General features: G+C 43.6%; 1 protein-coding gene across 4 annotated transcripts in view; it reads right to left on the bottom strand.

Annotated features, from left to right (window-relative positions):
* The window catches only part of SLC24A2 (solute carrier family 24 member 2), a 287,097-nt gene that overhangs the window by 5,993 nt on the left and 260,674 nt on the right, over positions 1–20,430 (bottom strand). For 2 of the 4 annotated variants that reach the window (XM_055428161.2, XM_088837685.1), the window contains 2 exons: positions 11,534–11,674; positions 549–638 (listed from right to left, as the gene is read on the bottom strand). In XM_055428161.2, coding sequence (XP_055284136.2) covers positions 549–638; positions 11,534–11,674 — 231 coding nt within the window. The remainder of the gene's footprint in view (positions 1–548; positions 639–11,533; positions 11,675–20,430) is intronic. The other 2 variants (XM_088837683.1, XM_088837684.1) reach the window with 1 other exon arrangement.

Here is a 20,430-nt window from a genome sequence, read left to right as displayed (position 1 = left end):
AACATAAGACCTTTGCATCTCATTGTTCCTTTCACGTGTTACAACAAACAGTTCCTGAGAGTTTATTCTGGTGATGGGCATTACGACTGGTATTGAGTTAGAAGTAGTAAAAGTGAAATATATCATCATTTTTTGTAAATTCAGGCTCAAGGGAGAGACCATCTTGTCTCCACGTCTTTTCCTAAGAGCCAGTTTGATGAGAATGCGAGGTGAGTGGCTGTCCAAGTGAAAGGAAGTGCCGCTGAGCCAGGCAAAACCCTGACGTTCCTCCAGGCCCGGGCTGGCCTGGTTTCAGGCTGTAGAGGGCAAGCTGTGGAGAGACTTGCCTTTCCTCCACACAGCTGTCTGGGGCTATGCCAACTCGATTCCATACTACAGAGAAAGGCCAGGAGATGAGGGAAAGTTAAGTGGAGTAAATTCCTTTAGTCTTGGAATATGTATGTCAGCTGTAATACTGTTGTGCCAGTTTCAGAAAGCAAACACGCTGATGAGCCACCTGGCAACCAAGAGAAAAACCAGGAAGATGTGTGTCCTTCTCAAGGTCTTACCTGATGTGCCCACCAGACCATCAAGTAAGAGAAGACTGCGATCCAGGAGATGGAGCCGAAAAACGTGATGGGAAAAAACTTCCTTGATGACTGCAAGAGAACCAGGAAGAGGGGAGAGTGTGAGTACTAACCAAGGTGATCTGACAGCTCAACGCCATGCCTGCCATCCTGGTGAAAAGTGTTCATCGCTCAGTCATCTCCAACTCTTTGCGACCCCCATGGACTGAAGCTTGCCAGGCTCCTCTGTCTAGGGGATTCTCCAGGCAAGAATACTAGAGTGGATTGCCATTCCCTTCTCCAGGGAATCTTCCTGACCCAAAGATCAAACCCAGGTCTCCTGCATTGCAGGCAGATTCTTTACCATCTGAGCCACTGGGGAAGCCCCATCAGTAACCCGTGGTCGAGCTGGGACATTAAGATTTCTCTCAGAAATGTGAAATTGGTTGAAGCCAAGCCATCATAAAACTGGCTGCTGAGATGGGAAGTCTTTTTTTTTTTTAATTGGATGGTACTGCTTTACAGTGTTGTTGGTTTTTGCCATACAACAACATAAATCAGCTGTAAGAATACATATATCTCCTCCCTCTTGAACTTCTCCCCCATTCCATTCCACCCCTCTAGGTTGTCACAGAGCACTGGGCTGAGCTGCCTGTGTTATACAGCAACTTCCCACTAGCTAGCTATTTTACATATGGTAATGTATATATGTCAATGCCACTCTCAATTCGTCCCACCTGAGATGGCAGTCTTTTGAAGAGAAGGTCTGATCCTACTGCTGGTTGCTCAGATGCTCTCTGTTCTTGCCCTCTCCCAAGGCTTGGCTTCTCAACCTTGCCTTCAGCCCCTCAGTACTCCATATCCCCCCTCCTCCTGCTCCCTTTTCTACCTCCTCTTCAAGTTCATGAGAATCAGTCTCTATTGCTTTGACTCATGTATCCTAATAATCCATCTGCCAGAAAGCCTATGGGATTAATTACATTTAACAAGAAAGATCAATAGTTTCAAAAACAAGTGGGCTCATTTTACATGAGGAAAAGCCACAGTTAATACAGGTTCCTGAGGATGGCCGGTCTCTCAAATACTGGAGCCACACAAGTAGCAGATGCCCACTTGTGCTGCTCTCCACGGGAGTCGCAGAGTAGACACTCTTGGGAATGTTCTCTCTCCTGTCTCTACTCTGCAATGTTTCTTATCTATCCCACTACAGGGAAATCCATGCTTGCATTGGATGGTAGTGGTGTCTTATTGATGCCCTTTTTGCAAATTCGGATCCTTTAAAACATGCTCAGAGGGTAAAGCGTCTGTCTGTAAAGTGGGAGACCTGGGTTCGATCCCTGGGTTGGGAAGATCCCCTGGAGAAGGAAATGGCAACCCACTACAGTATTCTTGCCTGGAAAAGACCATGGACGCAGGAGCCTGGTAGGCTACAGCCCATGGGATCGCAGAGTCGGACACGACTAAGTGACTTCTCTCTCTACTCTTAACTATGGAATGTCCAACTATGGAACTGGGCTTTTAGCCCTAGGCTTTGTGCAATCTCAGGCTTACAGTATGATATGAGCAGTTTTCAAATTTCTTTCAAACATCAGCCCAAATCAGATACGTAAAACACAATGTTTCTTATCAATCCCACTACAGGGAAATCCATGCTTGCATTGGATGGTAGTGGTGTCTTACTGATGCTCTTTTTGCAAATCGGGATCCTTTAAAACATGCTCAGAAAACATAATATTCTTAGAGAGTCACTTATTATTGCCAAACACTTTTTATTTCAAAGCTTTCCACTTTTAGAGACAATCTTAGTTTTTGCTTTGATAATACCATCCAATTCTGCCCAGAGAAATGAATGGAGTTGACTTGGATGAATGGTATCTCACTTGTCTGAAGGGCTGACCTTGGGCAGTCACACAGAACACTTCTGCCACAGCTTTTGAGAGCTTCATTAAAAGCAAAAGATAAACCTGTATGCAGTAATCTTTTGAATATCAATAATAACGAACACAGTTTTATCGCTCCAAACAGGCTTGCGTTCTCTCTAATTTCAAGTTTTTAATATATGCTTTCATTATCATTCACACGGTCCTGTTAAATTTCACAATAATCATTTTCTTTCTTTCAATGGCCATGGTTTTTCTTGGGCCACTGATTACTATGGATGTCTGTATGACCAGTGGGATTGATTCAACTGGGGAAAACACCAGACCCCAGTAAGTAGCCACAACCTGATTCTTAAATGTTTCTCCTGAAACATTTGGCTGAAATATTTTCACATTTCAGACTCAGACTCTTTCTGAGGACCTGAGTACTATTTAATGGGTTATGGGAAAAAAGTAAACAGTTTTTCAAAGTGGAGGTTGAGACAGTTACTTTGAAAGCAAATTCCTTTTTAAAAAAATTTGTTTATTTATTTCTTTGGCTGCACTGGGTCTGAGTTGCGGCACGCAGGATCTTTGGTTGTAGCATGTAGGTTCTTTGTTCCCTGTTAGTTGCTCAGTGGTGTTTGACTCTTTGTGACCCTGTGGACTGTAGTCTACCAGGCTGCGCTGTCCAGGCAAGAATACTGGAGTGGGTAGCCACTCCCCTTCTCCAGGGGATCGTCCTGACCGAGGGACTGAACCCGGGTCTCCTGTATTGCAGGCGGATACTTTATCATCTGAGCCCTGACCGGGGACCAAACCTGGGCCTCTTGCACTGGGAGCACAGACTTAGCCACTGGACCATCAGAAAAGTCCAAAAAGCAAATTCCTTTAAAGCAAGGAGTTCAGCTCCAGCGGGAGATGAGATCCTCTGAGCCTTGGAATTGCCAGTGCCAAGTTTTCCCATGGAAGGCATTTAGCTGATTAGAGTCTCCATTCTTTTCCTCTGGTCACAAGTCACTGTTTCAGGACCCTAGGCGTAATAAGCGTTTCATCTCCCATGGCCATGCTGTGTCACAGTGAAGAGAAGGGCCCCTCTTGTGATGTGGGGCCACAAGTTTGGTTTGAGTAGCAGCCTGTCTTTAGCTTGATTCTGAATATCCTGGGAGGATATGGAGTATCATGTCCACACTTTATAACATGGCACATGGTCTGGATATCCTGGGAGAGTCTTCATTTCATAGACTGTCCCCTTTCCAGGTTAGTTAACATACTAAGTATGTAAATATTATTTTATTATTATTTAAGTTTTTGTACATTTGCATATCCGTTCATTGATATAGTGTCACAAGTCAGAATCAAATTATTTCAACATATTTCTCATCAGAAAAATATCATCCCTGAACCATAAAACATTCCTGTTCAAGAGGCAGAAAATAAGTAACTGGATTAAAGGAGCCAAGTTCAAATCAATGTATTAGTGGAAACCTCTGTAATTCAAAATTTGATGTTTCAGTTCAGTTCAGTTCAGCTCAGTTCAGTTGCTTAGTCATGTCCGACTCTTCGCGATCCCATGAATCACAGCACGCCAAGCCTCCCTGTCCATCACCAACTCCCGGAGTTCACTCAAACTCATGTCCATCGAGTCGGTGATGCCATCCAATCACCTCATACTCTGTCGTCCCCTTCTCTTCCTGCCCTCAATCTTTTCCAGCATCAGGGTCTTTTCCAGTGAGTCAACTCTTCGCATGAGGTGGCTAAAGTATTGGAGTTTCAGCTTCAACATCAGTCCTCCCAATGAACATCCAGGACTGATCTCCTTTAGGATGGACTGGTTGGATCTCCTTGCAGTCCCAAGGGACTCTCAAGAGTCTTCTCCAATGCTGTGCTGGAGAAGGTTGGTCATAACTTTCCTTCCAAGGAGTAAGCGTCTTTTAATTTCATGGCTGCAATCACCATCTGCAGTGATTTTGGAGCCCCCCAAAATAAAGTCAGCCACTGTTTCCACTGTTCCCCATCTATTTGCTATGAAGTGATGGGACCAGATGACATGATCCTAGTTTTCTGAATGTTGAGCTTTAAGCCAACTTTTTCACTCTCCTCTTTCACTTTCATCAAGAGGTTCTTTAGTTCTTCTTCACTTTCTGCCATAAGGGTGGTGTCATCTGCATATCTGTTATCGATATTTCTCCCGGCAAACTTGATTCCAGCTTGTGCTTCATCCAGCCCTGCGTTTCTCATGATGTACTCTGCATAGAAGTTAAATAAGCAGGGTGACAATATACAGCCTTGATGTACTCCTTTTCCTATTTGGAACGAGTCTGTTGTTCTGTGTGCAGTTCTAACTGTTGTTTCCTGACCTGCATATAGGTTTCTCAAGGGGCAGGTCAGGTGGTCTGGTATTCCCATCTCTTTCAGAATTTTCCATAGTTTATTGTGATCCACACAGTCAAAGGCTTTGACATAGCCAATAAAGCAGAAATAGATGTCTTTCTGGAATTCTCTTTCTTTTTTGATGATCCAGTGGATGTTGGCAATTTGATCTCTGGTTCCTTTGCCTTTTCTCAAATCAGCTTGAACATCTGGAAGTTCACGGTTCACATATTGCTGAAGCCTGGCTTGGAGAATTTTGAGCCTTACTTTGCTAGGATGTGAGATGAATGCAATTGTGCGGTAGTTTGAGCATTCTTTGGGATTGGAATGAAGACTGACCTTTTCCAGTCCTGTGGCCACTGCTGAGTTTTCCAAATTTGCTGACATATTGAATGCAGCACTTTCACAGCATCATCTTTTACAAGTCTTAATCAAGAAGCTAACTAGTAATTATTGGACATATAAATGTACTGAGTGTTGGATTAGGGACTCATTGAAAAAAAGTATAAAAATAATTTTTCTTTGTAAAATTTCAGGTCTTCATCCTTAACTAGGGGTAGGAAAAGTCTGGGCACCTACTCTGTACCTAGATCTTGAACTAGACATGAAATTAAAATCTAGGTCTGTCTGACTCTATATAGCACATATTCTTAGATGTTAGGAATCCAGGTTATACTCATTCCTAAAGAAAGACAGGGCCAATAATGCTCAAATTATACCCAGCTTTGGACACTTAATGATCATTATCATCATAATACTATCTTGTGCTCTGAATGTCAGAAAATAAAGAACATCAAGGAAATACAGACTAGCATTGCAGCTGTACGACCATCTGCCTCACCCAGCCTCCCATACAGTTCTTTCTTTGGAAGCATCAACTTTTCATGCATCAGCAGTTTGGTTAAGTGTTTCTGGACCATCAGAGTACCTTATCATTTCCGATTTCACAGCCCAGGTAATTCCTTCTTTCATTTTTTTCTGGATTATTCCCCTTCTTTGGACTCTATGGTCTCATTCCAGTTATCACTGCCCAGTAGAACCTGTACAGTTAGTTATCAGTCTCATTGGAAGTCTTCCCTGGTGGCTCAGTGGGTAAAAGAATCTGCCTGCAATGCTGGAGACCTGGGTTCGATCCCTAGGTTGGGAAGATCGCCTGGAGAAGGGAATGGCAACACACTCCAGTGTTCTTGCCTGGAGAATCCCTTGGGCAGAGATGCAGTCCACAGGGTCGCGTAGAGTTGGACACGACTGAGCAACTAACACTAATACTCATTGCAAGGAAGAAAGAGCTCTTCAAGCCAAGCTCTGATGTGTCAATTTATGGTTCGTAATGGTGGCTCATTCTGACATCTGCTGGGATGGGCCTCACACCAATTAGCAGAAAGCAAATTGTGTCCATGTGCTGGCTGGCACATGTGTCCATTTCATTCCCAATGTAATGGTTTACTTGTATAATTGACAGCTAATGTTCTCATTAGAAGTTTTCAGTACATCAGAATGATACTTTCTTGGCTTAGAAAACATTGCTGGACATTAGCTGGTGGCACAAATTGGCCATCTCTTCACTTATTTAAATTAAAAAAATATTCATTGAGCATCTCCTCTGTGCAAGATTCTGGGGCGTACATATTTAACAAAATTCTTCAAAGCAATCCTGTTAAAGATTAAAAGTATGGTCTCTGGATTACTATGACCAGTAGTAGTCCTTGCTCATCAATTACCAGCAATGTGCCCTGAGACAAATTATTTCATCTCTCTATATCTCAGTTTCTGTAAAATGAGGGGAATAACAATATCTAGTTGTACTGAGGATTTCATGCACATGAAATGTCTAGCGAACTCCGTGCATGGAACAAGTGCTCAGATAGTAATGGGAATTGTTATTAGACAATATTAACCTCAATTTGATTTTTAAGACATGAAAAAACTGAAACTCAGGGAGGTGAAAATGACCACAGACATCTGGCCTAGAGTCTTGGCTTTGCTTCTTATTAGTGGTCTTGTTCGGACAGGTCACTCAAACTCTCAGGGCCTCAATTACTCCATCCTTGCTAGAACTGTCCTTGGTTCATAGTAGACACGTAATAAATACTTGGTCAATGAACTAATGCATGACAGAAACTGCAAAATCCTGGGTGAGTTCTAAGCACCTTCCTAGATCCGATGGGTCAAGTTTTGATATCTCATGCATTCCTGCTTTGGAAGAACACCCATCCTCAGCCATGGGAAAATACAACTTTGGGGGGGGTTTTGTTTCCTTTATTATTTTCAATTTTCACCAAAGACATATTCTTCATTAAGGTTGCGTTTCAGTTCTTGGACTTTTAAAACAAAGCCATTAATGTAAGAAAACTATAAATGTGAAACCCACATTAATTATCTGAGCTGAAAGTATGCATAATTCAGCAAAAACTGTCATACAATTTGCATATAAATGAAGTGAAAATAAAAACAAGTGGGGGTACAATTTACTCTGAAACTAGATGTGTATACATTAAAAAAAATCAAGTTTTCACTGTAATTATCGTCAAGGTTTGGGATGTTCATCTCCATGGGTAAGTCAAAAACTACTTAGGAGGCAGAGCTATCAGGCTCTGAGGAGTAGCAAGTGTCTCTTCTTTCCCTGGGTAATTTTTCAAGAGGCTCTGTGGCAGGACATGAGGACAGTGGCAGACTGAAAAAAATGGCCACATCAGGTTACAGTTCCTCCCACGGAGAGATAAGGTCTGTTTCCCAAGCCTTTGAACCTGGGCTGGCCTTAGGCCTTGCTCTGACCAATAGAATGTGGTAGGAATGACAGCATGCAGACTCTAAACTAGCTCTTTGAGGCTTTGTGGCTTTCATTCTCACTACTCTTGGAACTTGGCCGTCACGTGAATAAGCCCAGGCTAGACTGCTTAAGGACAGAAGACCACATGGAACAGAATCAAGGTGTTCCAGCTGACAAACCAGCCTCCAGCTGTGTAAGTGAGTAGTAGTCAGGCTGAGCCTCAGCTACATCACCTACTCAGAGGATTATGGGCTAAAAGAATACTTGTTGTTTTAAGTCACTAAGTTTTGGGATGTTATACAACAAAAGCTAACTTATGCAAGATCAAACCTAATGAAACTCTCTTGAGCTGAGCATGAGCAAGAAGCTGCTTACTGGCCTTTGTAACCATCAGCATGCTTTTTTTTGACCATGTAACTCAAGCCAGTATGCTCTGAGAGTAAACTGGGACTATTATACGATGGTTATCTATGTTTTCCTGAATCACAGAATGTTACAGCTGGCCAGAAATCTAGAGATCTTTCTCCACTCCTGTATTTCACAAAGGAGGAAATATGAGGTCGAGATTTGAGATGTGACTTTCCCATGATTGCACAATGCGTGTGTCATGTGGGAAAACCACTGTAGTCAAGATGGTAGCATGAGAATGCTCCAGAGTCAGGAGACCTGAGTTTGAGTCAAGCTGCTCTCACAAGTAAGGCTGTACAATCTTGCCCTGTAGCTCTATAGGGACGTGCTCTGTTTCCTCTACTGAGTTTAGAGCAGCTTAAAAATAGGAATTGTGGGACTTTCCTGGGGGTCCAGTGGTTAAGACTCTGTACTTCCAAAGCAGGGGATGTGAGTTTGATCCCTGGTTGGGGAACTAAGATCCCACGTGCCAGCGTGGTGTGGCCAAAACATTAAAAAAAAAAGGAATTGTGACTGATGTGTGACTTTATGTCTTTTTTAGGGCATAAAGCCTGATGCCTGGCATATAATATGTGTTCAATAAATATTTGCTGAGGAAATCTACAAACACCCAAGGTTCTACCTAAGAGCCTCATTTCTGCCTGGAACAGCACACGGTATGCTCAGAAAAAGACAGAAAAAAATCCAGTCCATCCAGCAATGGCCCTTGGGGGTACAGTGAGGAAAAACCCCACCAGCTACCCCAGCACACGCTGTGGGGGCTGGCTCTTGTGGGGTACTGCTCAGCGAATGACCAGTCAGCGGCACTGCATGGGGAGTATCCTGTTCAGCTGCATCTGCTTGCTTTGCACCCTGGGGATTACGGCATCAGCCAGAGCAGGTCTAACTATAGCCATGGTGGAGTCCAGTTTGTGGTCCAGGAGTCCCTGGTTGAGAACGCTGATCTTCCCTAACAGCTTCCTTGACTCAGATCACAGAGGGGATGCGTACTCTGCCAGCCTTTGCTCTGAGTCCCACCCAGCCCTGAGGTTCCAGGACCTTGAGTCGCTGGCAACCTCCTCCCATTCCTGCACGTCTTCCTGATGGCTCCAGCTGTTGTGCACTAACATCGATTACTCTTTTCTTTAAAAGTTATTTTAAAAATTATTATTAAATTAAAAAATTGATGTAGAATTGATTTACAATATCATGTTTCGAGTGTACACTACAGTGATTTAGTTATATATATATATATACTATATGTATATATTCTTCAGATTCTCTTCCCTTGTAGGTTATTATAAGACATTGAGCCTAGTTCTCTGTGCTGCACAGTGGGTCCATGTTGGTTATCTACTTTATAACATTGATCAGTCTTATTAGTGAACCAGGCCCCTCTGCTCTGGGCCATATCACACTAGACCTGCTGTGGGGATTTAAAAACCTTGTCTGTCTCCCACATCTTCCTCCCTGAGCTAAGCAAAAGCACTGAGCTAAACAGCAGAGCAAGGGTGACAGAGAGAGAAGGAGAGAGGCAATGAGTGAGTGGGCGCATGAGAGCATGTGCATCTCAGAAATGTCCTTGTGACGGGAGCCAAGAAGAAACTGAACGCAGTCCAGCTATTCGGCTGCAGGTTTCCAGGAAGCCAGGCCTTTGTATAGAGCAGATGCTCTGTAACAGCATCTTGAACAAAGAAACCTAGATACAGCTTTAAATGAGCCACACCTGCTACATTCACCCTTTCCTAGCAAACGTCTAAAGCCAGGGGTCTTTCTGTGAGGGGCCATTCCTGGCCTGTACTTGATAGGACAAGGCTCTCTGTCAGGCTGGCTTATTTCTGGGTCAGAACAGAGTAATGAGACAGGATGTTTCTCAAGTCTTTTTCAAATGAGAAAAGTGGGATCATAGCGGGGCTTTTGAAGAAGGATGCTAAATTATGCTGGATATTATTGCAGTATTCTATTCCAAATGCTTTTAGAAATGTTTTTGTATTTTTACCTTCTGGCACCAAGAAATATGAGGAAGAACCTAAGCTGTGTGGTCACATGTCAATCTCAGTTCCATGCCCTGGGATGTGACCAGGCGTGAGCTAGTTAACTCCTTTTGCCTAAGTTTTTTCCTACTTATGCCTATATTTTATATATATATATAATTAGTAGATATACATGTTTATTGAATGAGTACGTGTGTGAAGGCCCATAATAAAAAAGGGGAGCTGTTTCTCTTTATTTCTTAATTTCTCATTAGTTCTTTCACCTTTTGGGGCAGTGGCCCAAGAACCCAGTTTGACAACACTGGAGGGGATGTTCTTTTAAGCTGATCTACATTCAGACTGTACTCTGCTGATTATAAGATGGTATTGTGTTCATAGCACCCAGTACATAATCATGGAAGATGATAATATTGATTATGGTAATGATAATCCTGGATGGAGCAGATCAGACATGTACGCATTTATACCACGCGAATGCATTGCTTTACATTATTTTTTGAATTGAATGAGTAATTTATGTATACAAATAGTCAACAAAATGTAAGTCACCCTTCTGCCTCAGACCTTCATTTCCCCTTTGCAGAGATAATCACTGTGGTAGTTTTAAAACATGGTTGCAAATTCTTTGAAATTGCTGCCATCAAGGGTGTCATATGCTGTAGGACACTGATATATATTTTGTTGCCCTAGACAGATTTATGATCACTCTGACTAGTAGCGTTCAGTGGAGGTGACTCTATGTGACTGCTGAAACTAGACTAACCAGAGACCAAGGAGTGTCTCCTTGTGTGTCAAGAACACTGACTTTTGGAGCCTGGACATCTTATGTAAGACATTTGACTATCTTGATGCCGCCATATAGTGAGGAACCCCAGTCACACAATAGGTTCTCTAGGAGACGATCCCAACTGAGCCCAGACTTTGAATCATCTCTGCTCAGGTGCCAGAAACACGAGTGAAGAAATCTCCTGCTGCTGTTAAGTCACTTCAGTTGTGTCTGACTCTGTGCGACCCCACAGATGGCAGCCCACCAGGCTCCTCTGTCCCTGGGATTCTCCAAGAAAGAATACTGGAGTGGGTTGCCATTTCCTTCTCCAATGCATGAAAGTGAAAAGTGAAAGTGAAGTCGCTCAGTCGTGTCCGACTCTTTCGGACCCCACGGACTGTAGCCTACCAGGCTCCTTTGTCCATGGGATTTTCCAGGCAAGAGTACTGGAGTGGGTTGCCATTTCCTTCTCTACCAGATAGTTCTAGCCCCTAGTCATCTAAGCCTTCCCAGCTGAGGCCACAGACATTCTGGAACAGAGACCAGCCATCCCCAGTGTGTCCATTTGAATCCCTGATCCACAGGATCCATGAGCAAAATAACCTGGTTGTCATTTCACACCGAAAAGTTTGGGGGGTGGTTCATTATGTATATTTGCTAACCAGAACAATCGCTATCGTGCATCTGTCCAGAGAAATTTCAAGCACACATATACATACGCATGTGTATATGTCATCCTTTTTTCCTTTCCTTTTAGAAGCAGGCTTTTGTTATATGCTGTGCTTCCCCTCCTCCCCCGACAAGAAATAAATTAAAAAAAAAAAAAAAGCTTGACTTACAGGTTTTCGAACATCAGGTAAGGTAATCCAGAGAGGAAACACTATGGGGAGAACAATTAGGAATGTGACTTGTTTGCGTGGATCAGAAGGCCAGGCCAGGCTGAGAGGCTGGTCCTCTTCATCTTCACCTGTCTCTGTGGTCTGTTGTAGAAACAGAGAGATAAAAAAATAAACAAAAAAGACAATAACGTCCTCAGGCCACAAAGCAAGGAGGGAATCTCTGGATCCCACTAGGAGCTTTCTTGGGTCATCTCAGCTGCTTTCGTCCATGGACTTTTTAGGTCTATAAGAGAATCCCATCTGTCATAGTCTGAATCTCAGGAACAAGAAATACATTGCTCAGGAATGAGGATTTAAGAACTTCCTTTCCTTTTTATCTTCCCTGGTGTCTCAGATGGTAAAGCGTCTGCCTACAATGTGGGAGCCCCGGGTTCTATCCCTGGGTTGGGAAGATCCCCTGGAGAAGGAAATGGCAACCCGCTCTTGTACTCTTGCCAGGAAAATCTGATGGACGGAGGAGCCTAGTGGGCTATAGTCCATGGGGTCGCAAAGAGTCAGACATGACTGAGCGACTTCACTTCACTTTCCTTTCCCTGAGCATTCTCTAGCTTCCTGAATTGATCATTTCAACTGGGGTGAATTACAGCTCCGATCCATGAACTTCACAGGAGAAACCACATCTGCATAGCAAAAGACCCCAATTATGCAAATCTGTGTTGCATTTTCAGGCTTCCCCTGTTGAATGCAACATATATTTGGCTTAGTGGCTCAGTGATAAAAGAATCCTCAGGTTCCATCCTGGGTGGAGAAGATCGCCTGGAGGAGGGCATGGCAACCCACTCCAGTATTCTTGCCTGGAGAATCCCATGGACAGAGTAGCCTGGCGGGTGACAGTCCATGGGGTCGCAAATGATTGGACATGACTTAGCGACTAAACAACAACAATGTTGCATTCGCAGAGAAATAGGAGAATGGATATAGAGGTGCTGAAGGTGTGGGTGTGGAGTGCACAGGGCCGCAGAGCTAGGGGTAAATCTCAGTGTTTTCTGTCCAGACAGCAAGCAGCCTGCGTTTTATTTGCTGCCTGCTGAAGTCAGCAGCTTTTGAACTCCCAGAGCAAAAAGGGGCAGAAGGCAGATCAGGGCCTGGCAGGATGACCATTAGCTTGTCAGATGGGCCCTCCAAACCTCCAACACAGTACTGCAGATAGCATCCATCACTCCCTTCCCTGCTTGTTTAAAAATGAAAGTGTAGCAGTCAGGACCATGCGTCAGATCTAAAAATATCAATAGGAATTTTCCACTGATGCTTCCTTTTGAGACCATATAAATAACCCACACAGCTCCTGCTCCCCTGTGTCCCCCACCTGGGACTCTTGCTTCCGGTATCCTGGAGTATTTCAAGCAGTAGCACTGAATCCCACCAGCACCTCTCCCTAGTCTCAGGCCATGTGGTCTACAGGAAAAGCATGTGACGAGAGACAGGAATGAGTGTGATGCCCGACCTGCTACCGTGTTATGTTTACTTATTTATAATGTATACCCTAATACTGCCAAAAGGATTTTTAGTGGCTCACACAATCACCCTCACTTTCTCTCTAGGAGCTGAAACAAATAATTAAAAAAGCTAATCTTAAGCCATACTGAAAAAGGTTCTTTCTATATGAGTGTATGTCCTTGGCAGCAGGTGAAAGAATTTTAAACACCAAATACGAGGGGATTAAGAGGATTAGGTAATAAGGCAGAATTAGGAAGTTGGTGCACATTATTTGGGTTGTCTGGATCTTCATTAAATATGCTTCTTATGTTCTCCATCTCTTCGTTCTGCAATATGTTGGAAAAGAAGGAGGATCTAAAATCAGTCATCTACGTTTCCACCTTAGGAAACAGGAAAATGAAGCACAAATTAGATCCAAAGTAAGCAGGAGAAAAGAGATAATAAAAATCAGAGAAGAAATCAATGGCACTGAAAACAGGAAGTCAACAGAGAAAGTCAACAAAAGCAAAAGCTGTTTCTTTTGCTATGCAGGGTCCATCCACTGTTTCCTTTACCCATCCCTAGGGCTCGTACCCCGACAGAAGCTTGGGTGTGCTGTTCCTGGTTCCTCTCTGAGCCACGTCCACCTTCTCCCAGAAGATGCAGCAGATGTAGCAAATATCACTCCCTACAGGGCTCACCCAGCCTCCCAAGGGGTCAGTTGACTACATGAATAATCTCTGTGTAATGAGACCAGTGAAGACTAGAAAAGAGGTACATGTTAACTGTTTCCTTCCAGATATGATCTTTCTTGTTTAAATCCAAATGAATGACTTTATGCTCCCCACCTGGGAGATGCCTCAGGAATAGGGAGGATCATGGGAGAGTTGAGACCTTACATCACACGTAATAGTACCCTGTCTCATGCAAGGTGAGTGGTTTTATTCAGACAGAGAGGAGTCTAGCACTTCCTTGAAGACCCATCAATCTGATCTGGTCATCAAGCTCTTCCCCCTTCCAGAATGAACACTCCCCCCCGCCAATGGTCAGGTCCCCCACTGCCATCTGCAATCTAGAAACTTCTTTCTAAACTCTAAGTTAATCTTTTTTCAGAGAAAAAAGCAAAAGCAACTCCTTATGACTCATATCATTTTAATGACACCAACAGATGGTGACATTTCATCAATAACCCTTTTGCTTATAACCTACGGATTAGCTCCTTTCTCCATCTGCCAAAGTCACCAGGCAGGCAGTGCCACCAGCAAATAGTGGAAAATAATTGTCTGTTTAGATGCATAAGCTCTAAACACACTACCATCCAACGCAAACAATTAGCTATATTGTACGGCTTCCAAAATCTGCATTTAAGGTGGCTGTTGCTAGGGCAGAAATGGACAAGGAGAAGATGCTGGGTCTCAGGCTACACAAACAGTGCTCTCTGTGGGGACGTCATGGCTTCTTGTGGATGAAGCTTGCCATAGACAGAAGTTCAGGGGCCCAGAACCCTGCAGAGGATTTGAGAGGTACTCAGGGAGCAAGGCTGTCAGCATGTCTTAGGGGAAATTCTCTTTGTCTTTTTGCCAAGTGCAATCTCACTCTGGTTCAATGGGTGACAGCTTGCAAGCTAGTTAGAAAAGTGGAAAAAAAGTACTGTTCCAAGTCTGGGGCTTGTTTTGCCTTTGCCCAAGCTGGGGCTGCTGGCATGCTCATTTGTCTCAACCCCAGGAGAGGCTGGGCAATGATTTTCCAGTTTTTCCTGGAGTCGTGGCATCCTGGCTTTGACCTTGCAATCACCCATCCTTACCTCCTAAAACTTCTGTAGCATATCCAGAGAAAATGCAAAAATGATCCAGAAAGAAAAAGTAAACTGTCTCACGGTAGAAGGGTTTAGAATAGTGTAAGATCTGGGGTCTCCGTAGAATCCTTAGAATTATGCAAAATCAGGGCAGCAATGACTGACTTTGCAACCCCTGACACAGGCTTCCCAGGTGGGGCTAGAGGGTAAAGGACCCACCTGCCAATGTAGGAGATGTAAGAGATGTGGGTTTGATCCCTGGGTCAGGATGATCCCCTGGAGGAGGGCACAGCAACCCACTCCAGTACTCATGCCCAGAGAATCCCATGGACAGAGGAGCCTGGTGGGCTACAGTCCATGGGGTTGCAAAGAGTTGGACACAACTTCGCAACTAAACAACAACCCCTGATGTGGGAAACCTGAGACTAAAACACGTGACTCTAAGTTTCCACACAGTGACGTTCTGGTTGTCCACTCTTGAAGGAGCCAATGCAGCCTGGCAGGAAGAGTAGGTATGGAGGATCAAGAGATTTGAATTTCAAAGGGGAGACAGAACAAACAGCACCAAAGAATTTATCCTTTACCTATTACGAGGATGCTGGCAAATGACACAGCAAGAGCTTCTGATTGTTCTCTAGTATCTATTCTGCCTGTTACGGATTGAATTGTGTCTTTTCCAAACTCCTGTGTTGAAGTTCCAGCCCCCAGGACCTTAGCTGTGACTGGAGACAAGGCCCTTAAAACGGTGATTAGGTTAAAATGAGGCCATTATGGTGGGTCTTAACCCACTGCGATTGGTGTCCTTATAATAGAAGGTTAGGACTCAGAGAGACACCAGGGATGTGCGTGCTCGGAGGAAAGACCACGGGAGGACAAAGCGAGAAGGCCGCCAACAGTGAGGAGAGGGGCCTCAGCGGAAAACGACCTCTAGACACCTTGATCTTGGATGTTCAGCCTCCAGAACTGTGAGGAAATAAATTTCTGTGGTTTAAGCCACCTGGCCTTTGATTTTTTTTTTTTTTTAATGGCAGCCCTAGAAACCTAACATATTGCTCTTGTGCTTTAGTGACAGAAGGCCTCCTTTTACCTGGGCCTGGAATAAAGTCTCTATTTCCAACCTTTCTTGTAGCAAGGTGTTGTCATGGGACTAAGTTCTGGCCAATGAGATGGAATGGGAAATACTTTCTGCAACTTCTGGGATGTGTCTTTAAAGGGTGGAGGTGTATCCTTCATCACTCATTCCTCCTTCCGGCTGCCAGGAATGGCGACATTTTGGCCAGAGTCTGAACAGTCGTCTTGCACCCACAAGGTGGAGAAAGAGTATAAAAGGATCTGACTTTTGACACCCATCAAGAGCCATTCTGGCCTTCGGCTGCCTATAAAGACTTGGGAGAGACACGAAATTCTATCTTATTTAAGTGACTGTCATTTTGGGGTTTTGGTTGCTAACGGTGAACCTTATCCTAGCTGATCCGGTGGCCTCTTTATGAGGAATCAAGGGAGAAAAATCTTTCACAGCTTAGCACTAGGAAAACTCATGCTTCTTCTAGAAACTTTGAGACATCTGTGAATCAGGGAAATGATGCTATTTATTTCTTTGCACTGGGGAGTTCAGAGGCAAATTTGTAACCCCTGACCAGCAACCACAGCACTGGGATCTGAGCTCACCTTAGTCTAGTCTTTTCTAGTCTAGTCTTACTGATACATTTCCCCTTATCTTTTCCATCCTTTGCTGCATTTTCTCAAAAATAGTCATTTTATCCTTTTTTTTTTTCATCAGGTGTATTTTGCAAGCAGCCCCAAATCTTTGTGAAGCAAGGTGGGACAGACCTAGAAATACAACTCTGCAGTGATCCTACAGAATTTTGGGGATAACTTTATGAGAGAGAGAGAAAGAGAGGAGAAGTGAGAGGTGAGATGTTACTCTTTGTGACAACATTGTGATAAATGGACAACCACCTTCTTGGATTCATTTATCAATACTGAAGGTTGGAATCTAGAGGTCTGGCTATCAGAATACCTACCTACAGTTAGACAAGAACAGTTCCAGGGGTCAGCACCTATTGGGAGGTCTCCAGAGCAAGCAACTTATTTTCCCTTTATCTAGTGAATGGGAGGAATGGCAGCAGTCTGTCTTATTTGTGGTCTAGCAGCATGAGAATTTGTTCAGCTTCTTTGTACATGATTCTTGTACTATTTCCACTTGTACCTGGTCTGGAAGGTTTGCCCCAGCATAAGTGTCAGGTTTCCAGTGGAAGGGCCTGAGTTGGATTCGTTAGTCCAGTAGCTGCCTCTCCAGCCAGAAAAATATTTCTTGGAAGCAACACAATTTCTTATTTTTATCTGTGAAGGGCACTGTGCAGAATTCCAGTGTGAAGGTGAGCCCACTTTAATGCAATCTCTGTTAGCAGAGAATTAAAATGAACGCCCAGGAGGCATCTGAAAATAGGCCATCTTTGAGTTCAGTTTTATTGATCGGTAATAACATCTCATCTCCAGTTCACAAGGAGCAGTCTCAGAGGATAACCTGAACCTGCCTCGCTCTCAACTTGGTGGGGGTTTGATTCTCCTTTAACCCCACAAAAGGACCACTCAGTTCAGCACTACAGAATGCCACCTTTTTTCCCTGGAAAGTCCCTTCAGTGTGGCATGATGCTCGATAAAGTACAATGCCAGTACTTTCATATCTATGCAGAAACAGAATTCATTTATGCTAAAACCCTGGGCCAAGGTCAAGCTGGGGGCATGTGAAGATTTACAGTGATTTGTAGTGTAGTAGTATCAGTCACTCGGTCATGTCCGACTCTTTGCAACCCCATGGACTGTAGCCTGCCAGGCTCCTCTGTGCATGGAATTTTCCAGGGAAGAATACTGGAGTGGGTTGCCATTCCCTTCTCCAGGAAGTGATTTGTACTTCAACTTAAAAATAATAGTCCCTAATACATTTATTATTGCTGCTGATTCTATAATATATCTGTAGGAAAAAACACCAGTTATACCTCTACACTGTACAGCCAAACAGGTGCCCAGGGCAAAGCTCATGGAGTGTGGTGCATGCTACAAATCCCCAACAGGGTCCCCTGGGACTGGAAGTGGGGAAAAACTATCCATAAAAACATTCATCGAGCCTGAGACATGAGGCTGGGTGGGTGCGTGCATCAAGAATATTAAAACTGTCACCCTCAACAAAAGCCACTAATAAAACATGTGAAATATCTAGGCTACATGGGAGGCATTCATCTATAGACTGGGGCAATCGCAGGATGCACAGTACCTGAAAGAGACCAGGGGATCAGAAAACATTAATCCTCTTCCCTTCTGTCCTTAATCTCATCTCTGCAACTAACTAGCTGTGTGCCCTCAGGCAAGTCAACGGAAATGCTGGAATAGAGAAAGAACACATCCATGCCACCTGCAAGGCATCTGGACCTGGTGTACCTCACCCCTTTATAGGCCCCCAAAGTCCTTCAAAACCTTGTCATTGTGAAGCAGAGTTTATTTGTCCCCTGCATTGTTTTAATGTGGGACTACCTTCCCGTCTAAGAACTTGTCATTCATTTCATCATATGGACAGTGAATGATCATGAAAGACAAGCTGCAATCAGAGACCTCTGCAATCATTTGGCAGAGGGGCTTTGGGGCCCCAGAATTTCAGGGTTGGAGGAGACCCGGGTCGTTGAGTCCACCCCCATTACTTGAGGACCCTAAGATGAAGTGATATGCAGAAAGAAGGAAGGTCACAGTGCCAGGTTCCTTTCACACCCAACCCAAGGCTCTTCCAAAATACCACATGGCCTTCCCTCCTCACTCCTAAAAAACAGGTATGAATGTGCTTTACGCTCAATTACACCTGGCTTCTCAGCTTTTTGAAGTAAATCAAATCTACTGAAACAGCAATGCTAGCTATGACAAACACTAAACATGTAATTGACATAATTTTGCTTGATTTTCTTGAGCTTAATTTCTGGTGGTTTGGATGGCCCACCTTCTTGAAAAAGCTGATCAGAAGCACCTGATTCTTAGGTGCACTCTTTTTCTTGAGTCTGCTATGGATGGGATATTTGTGTCCCTCCAAAATTTGTATAATGAAACCCTAACCCCTACAGTGATGGTGTTCAGAGGTGGAGTCGGGGAGGTGATCAGGTCAGGGTGGCGGAGCCTTCATGACTGGGATTAGTGTCCTTATACATAACTGGGAAGCTAGCTTGCCCTTCTGCCATATGAGGACATATTGACTAAATGTCCATTTACGATCCAGGAAGCAGGCTGCAACAGCCACCTAATCTTGGGCTTCTCAGCCTCCCAAATTGTAAGAAATAAATTTCCATTAGTCAGCTACACAGTCTGTCATATTTTTCTTATAGCATCCAAGGCAGCTTTGAAGGGGAAATGAAGGGGAGATTTGGGAGTGTGTGTGGGGAGTGGGGGCCACTGTGATGCTCTCTTCCCTCCTCTGCCTCCTTGAGTGACATCTCTGAAGAGCCAGGTACAAATTTAGAAGTAAGTCAGAAAGATAATAACAAGTATCGTATATTAACAAATGTATGTGCAATCTAGAAAAATGGTACAGATGAACCTATTTGCAAAGCAGAAACAAAGACACAGACATATAGAACAAATGTATGGACACCAAGAGGGGAAGGAGGGGTGGGATGAATTGGGAGACTGGGATTGACATATACACACTACTATATATAAAATAGATAATTAATGAGAACCTACTGTATATCACAGGGAACTCTACTCAATGCTCTGTGGTGACCTAAATGGGAAGGAAATCCATAAAAAGGGGATATATATATATATATACACACACACACACACATATATACACACATACATCCATATAGCTGATGCACTTTGCAGCAGAAACTTACACAATATTGCAAGGCAACTATACTCCAATAAATTTTTTTTACAAAAGAAATGTGGGTACTGATAAGATATCAATGAATGTCAGAACTCCAGATATAGATGAAAAAGAAAGACTTGTCCTTTAGCATCTCTGTCCAAGAAAAATGTGCAGAAATTTAGCTCAGGTTTGATATAGGATGAGGTGACAGGCAAGTACATCAAAATGAGGGCTTGAGATTTTACGGGCATTTCATTGCTTGATGTCACCCCTGATTCTCATAACGGTGGATAATCCTGTACTGGCTACTTCTAAAATGAATATCTAGGGGACACTGGAGGAGATGGATTAAGCCCTTTACAATCATAAACTTTCCTGAGGCTCACTTTAGCAAGCAGTGAAACAGGAGGTGGGTTATTTCCAGACTCCAGCATTCCATGTTCAAAAGGCAATGGAACCTCAGGGGAAGAATATGCCCGACAAAACAGCATCATCTTTGAACAGGGATGATGTGCTTCTCCTCCTATATCTGTCCTCTTTCATTATTGAAGCATTAAAAATACTCTCTTTGACAGAGGTGGTATGTTTTATTTTTCCAATTAGGTTTCCTTGGGAACCGGTGGAAAGGTGTGTGCGTGGGATGCTCCTAAAGAGAGAAGAAATCTTGAAAGTGTCTTATCTAATGAAGGGATTGTTGGAGAAGGGATTAATAGACAAAGAAGATCCACTTGTGCTCCAGGACATTCTTTTACAACATGACTGTAGTTATATAAA

Source organism: Moschus berezovskii, chromosome 7, assembly GCF_049115385.1.
Source record: "Moschus berezovskii isolate FMDL1 chromosome 7, NW_MosBer_1.0, whole genome shotgun sequence".
In the NCBI taxonomy this organism is placed as follows: Eukaryota; Metazoa; Chordata; class Mammalia; order Artiodactyla; family Moschidae; genus Moschus; species Moschus berezovskii.
Note: the sequence above shows the minus strand (reverse complement) of the source record. Positions and strands in the feature narration are given on the sequence as shown.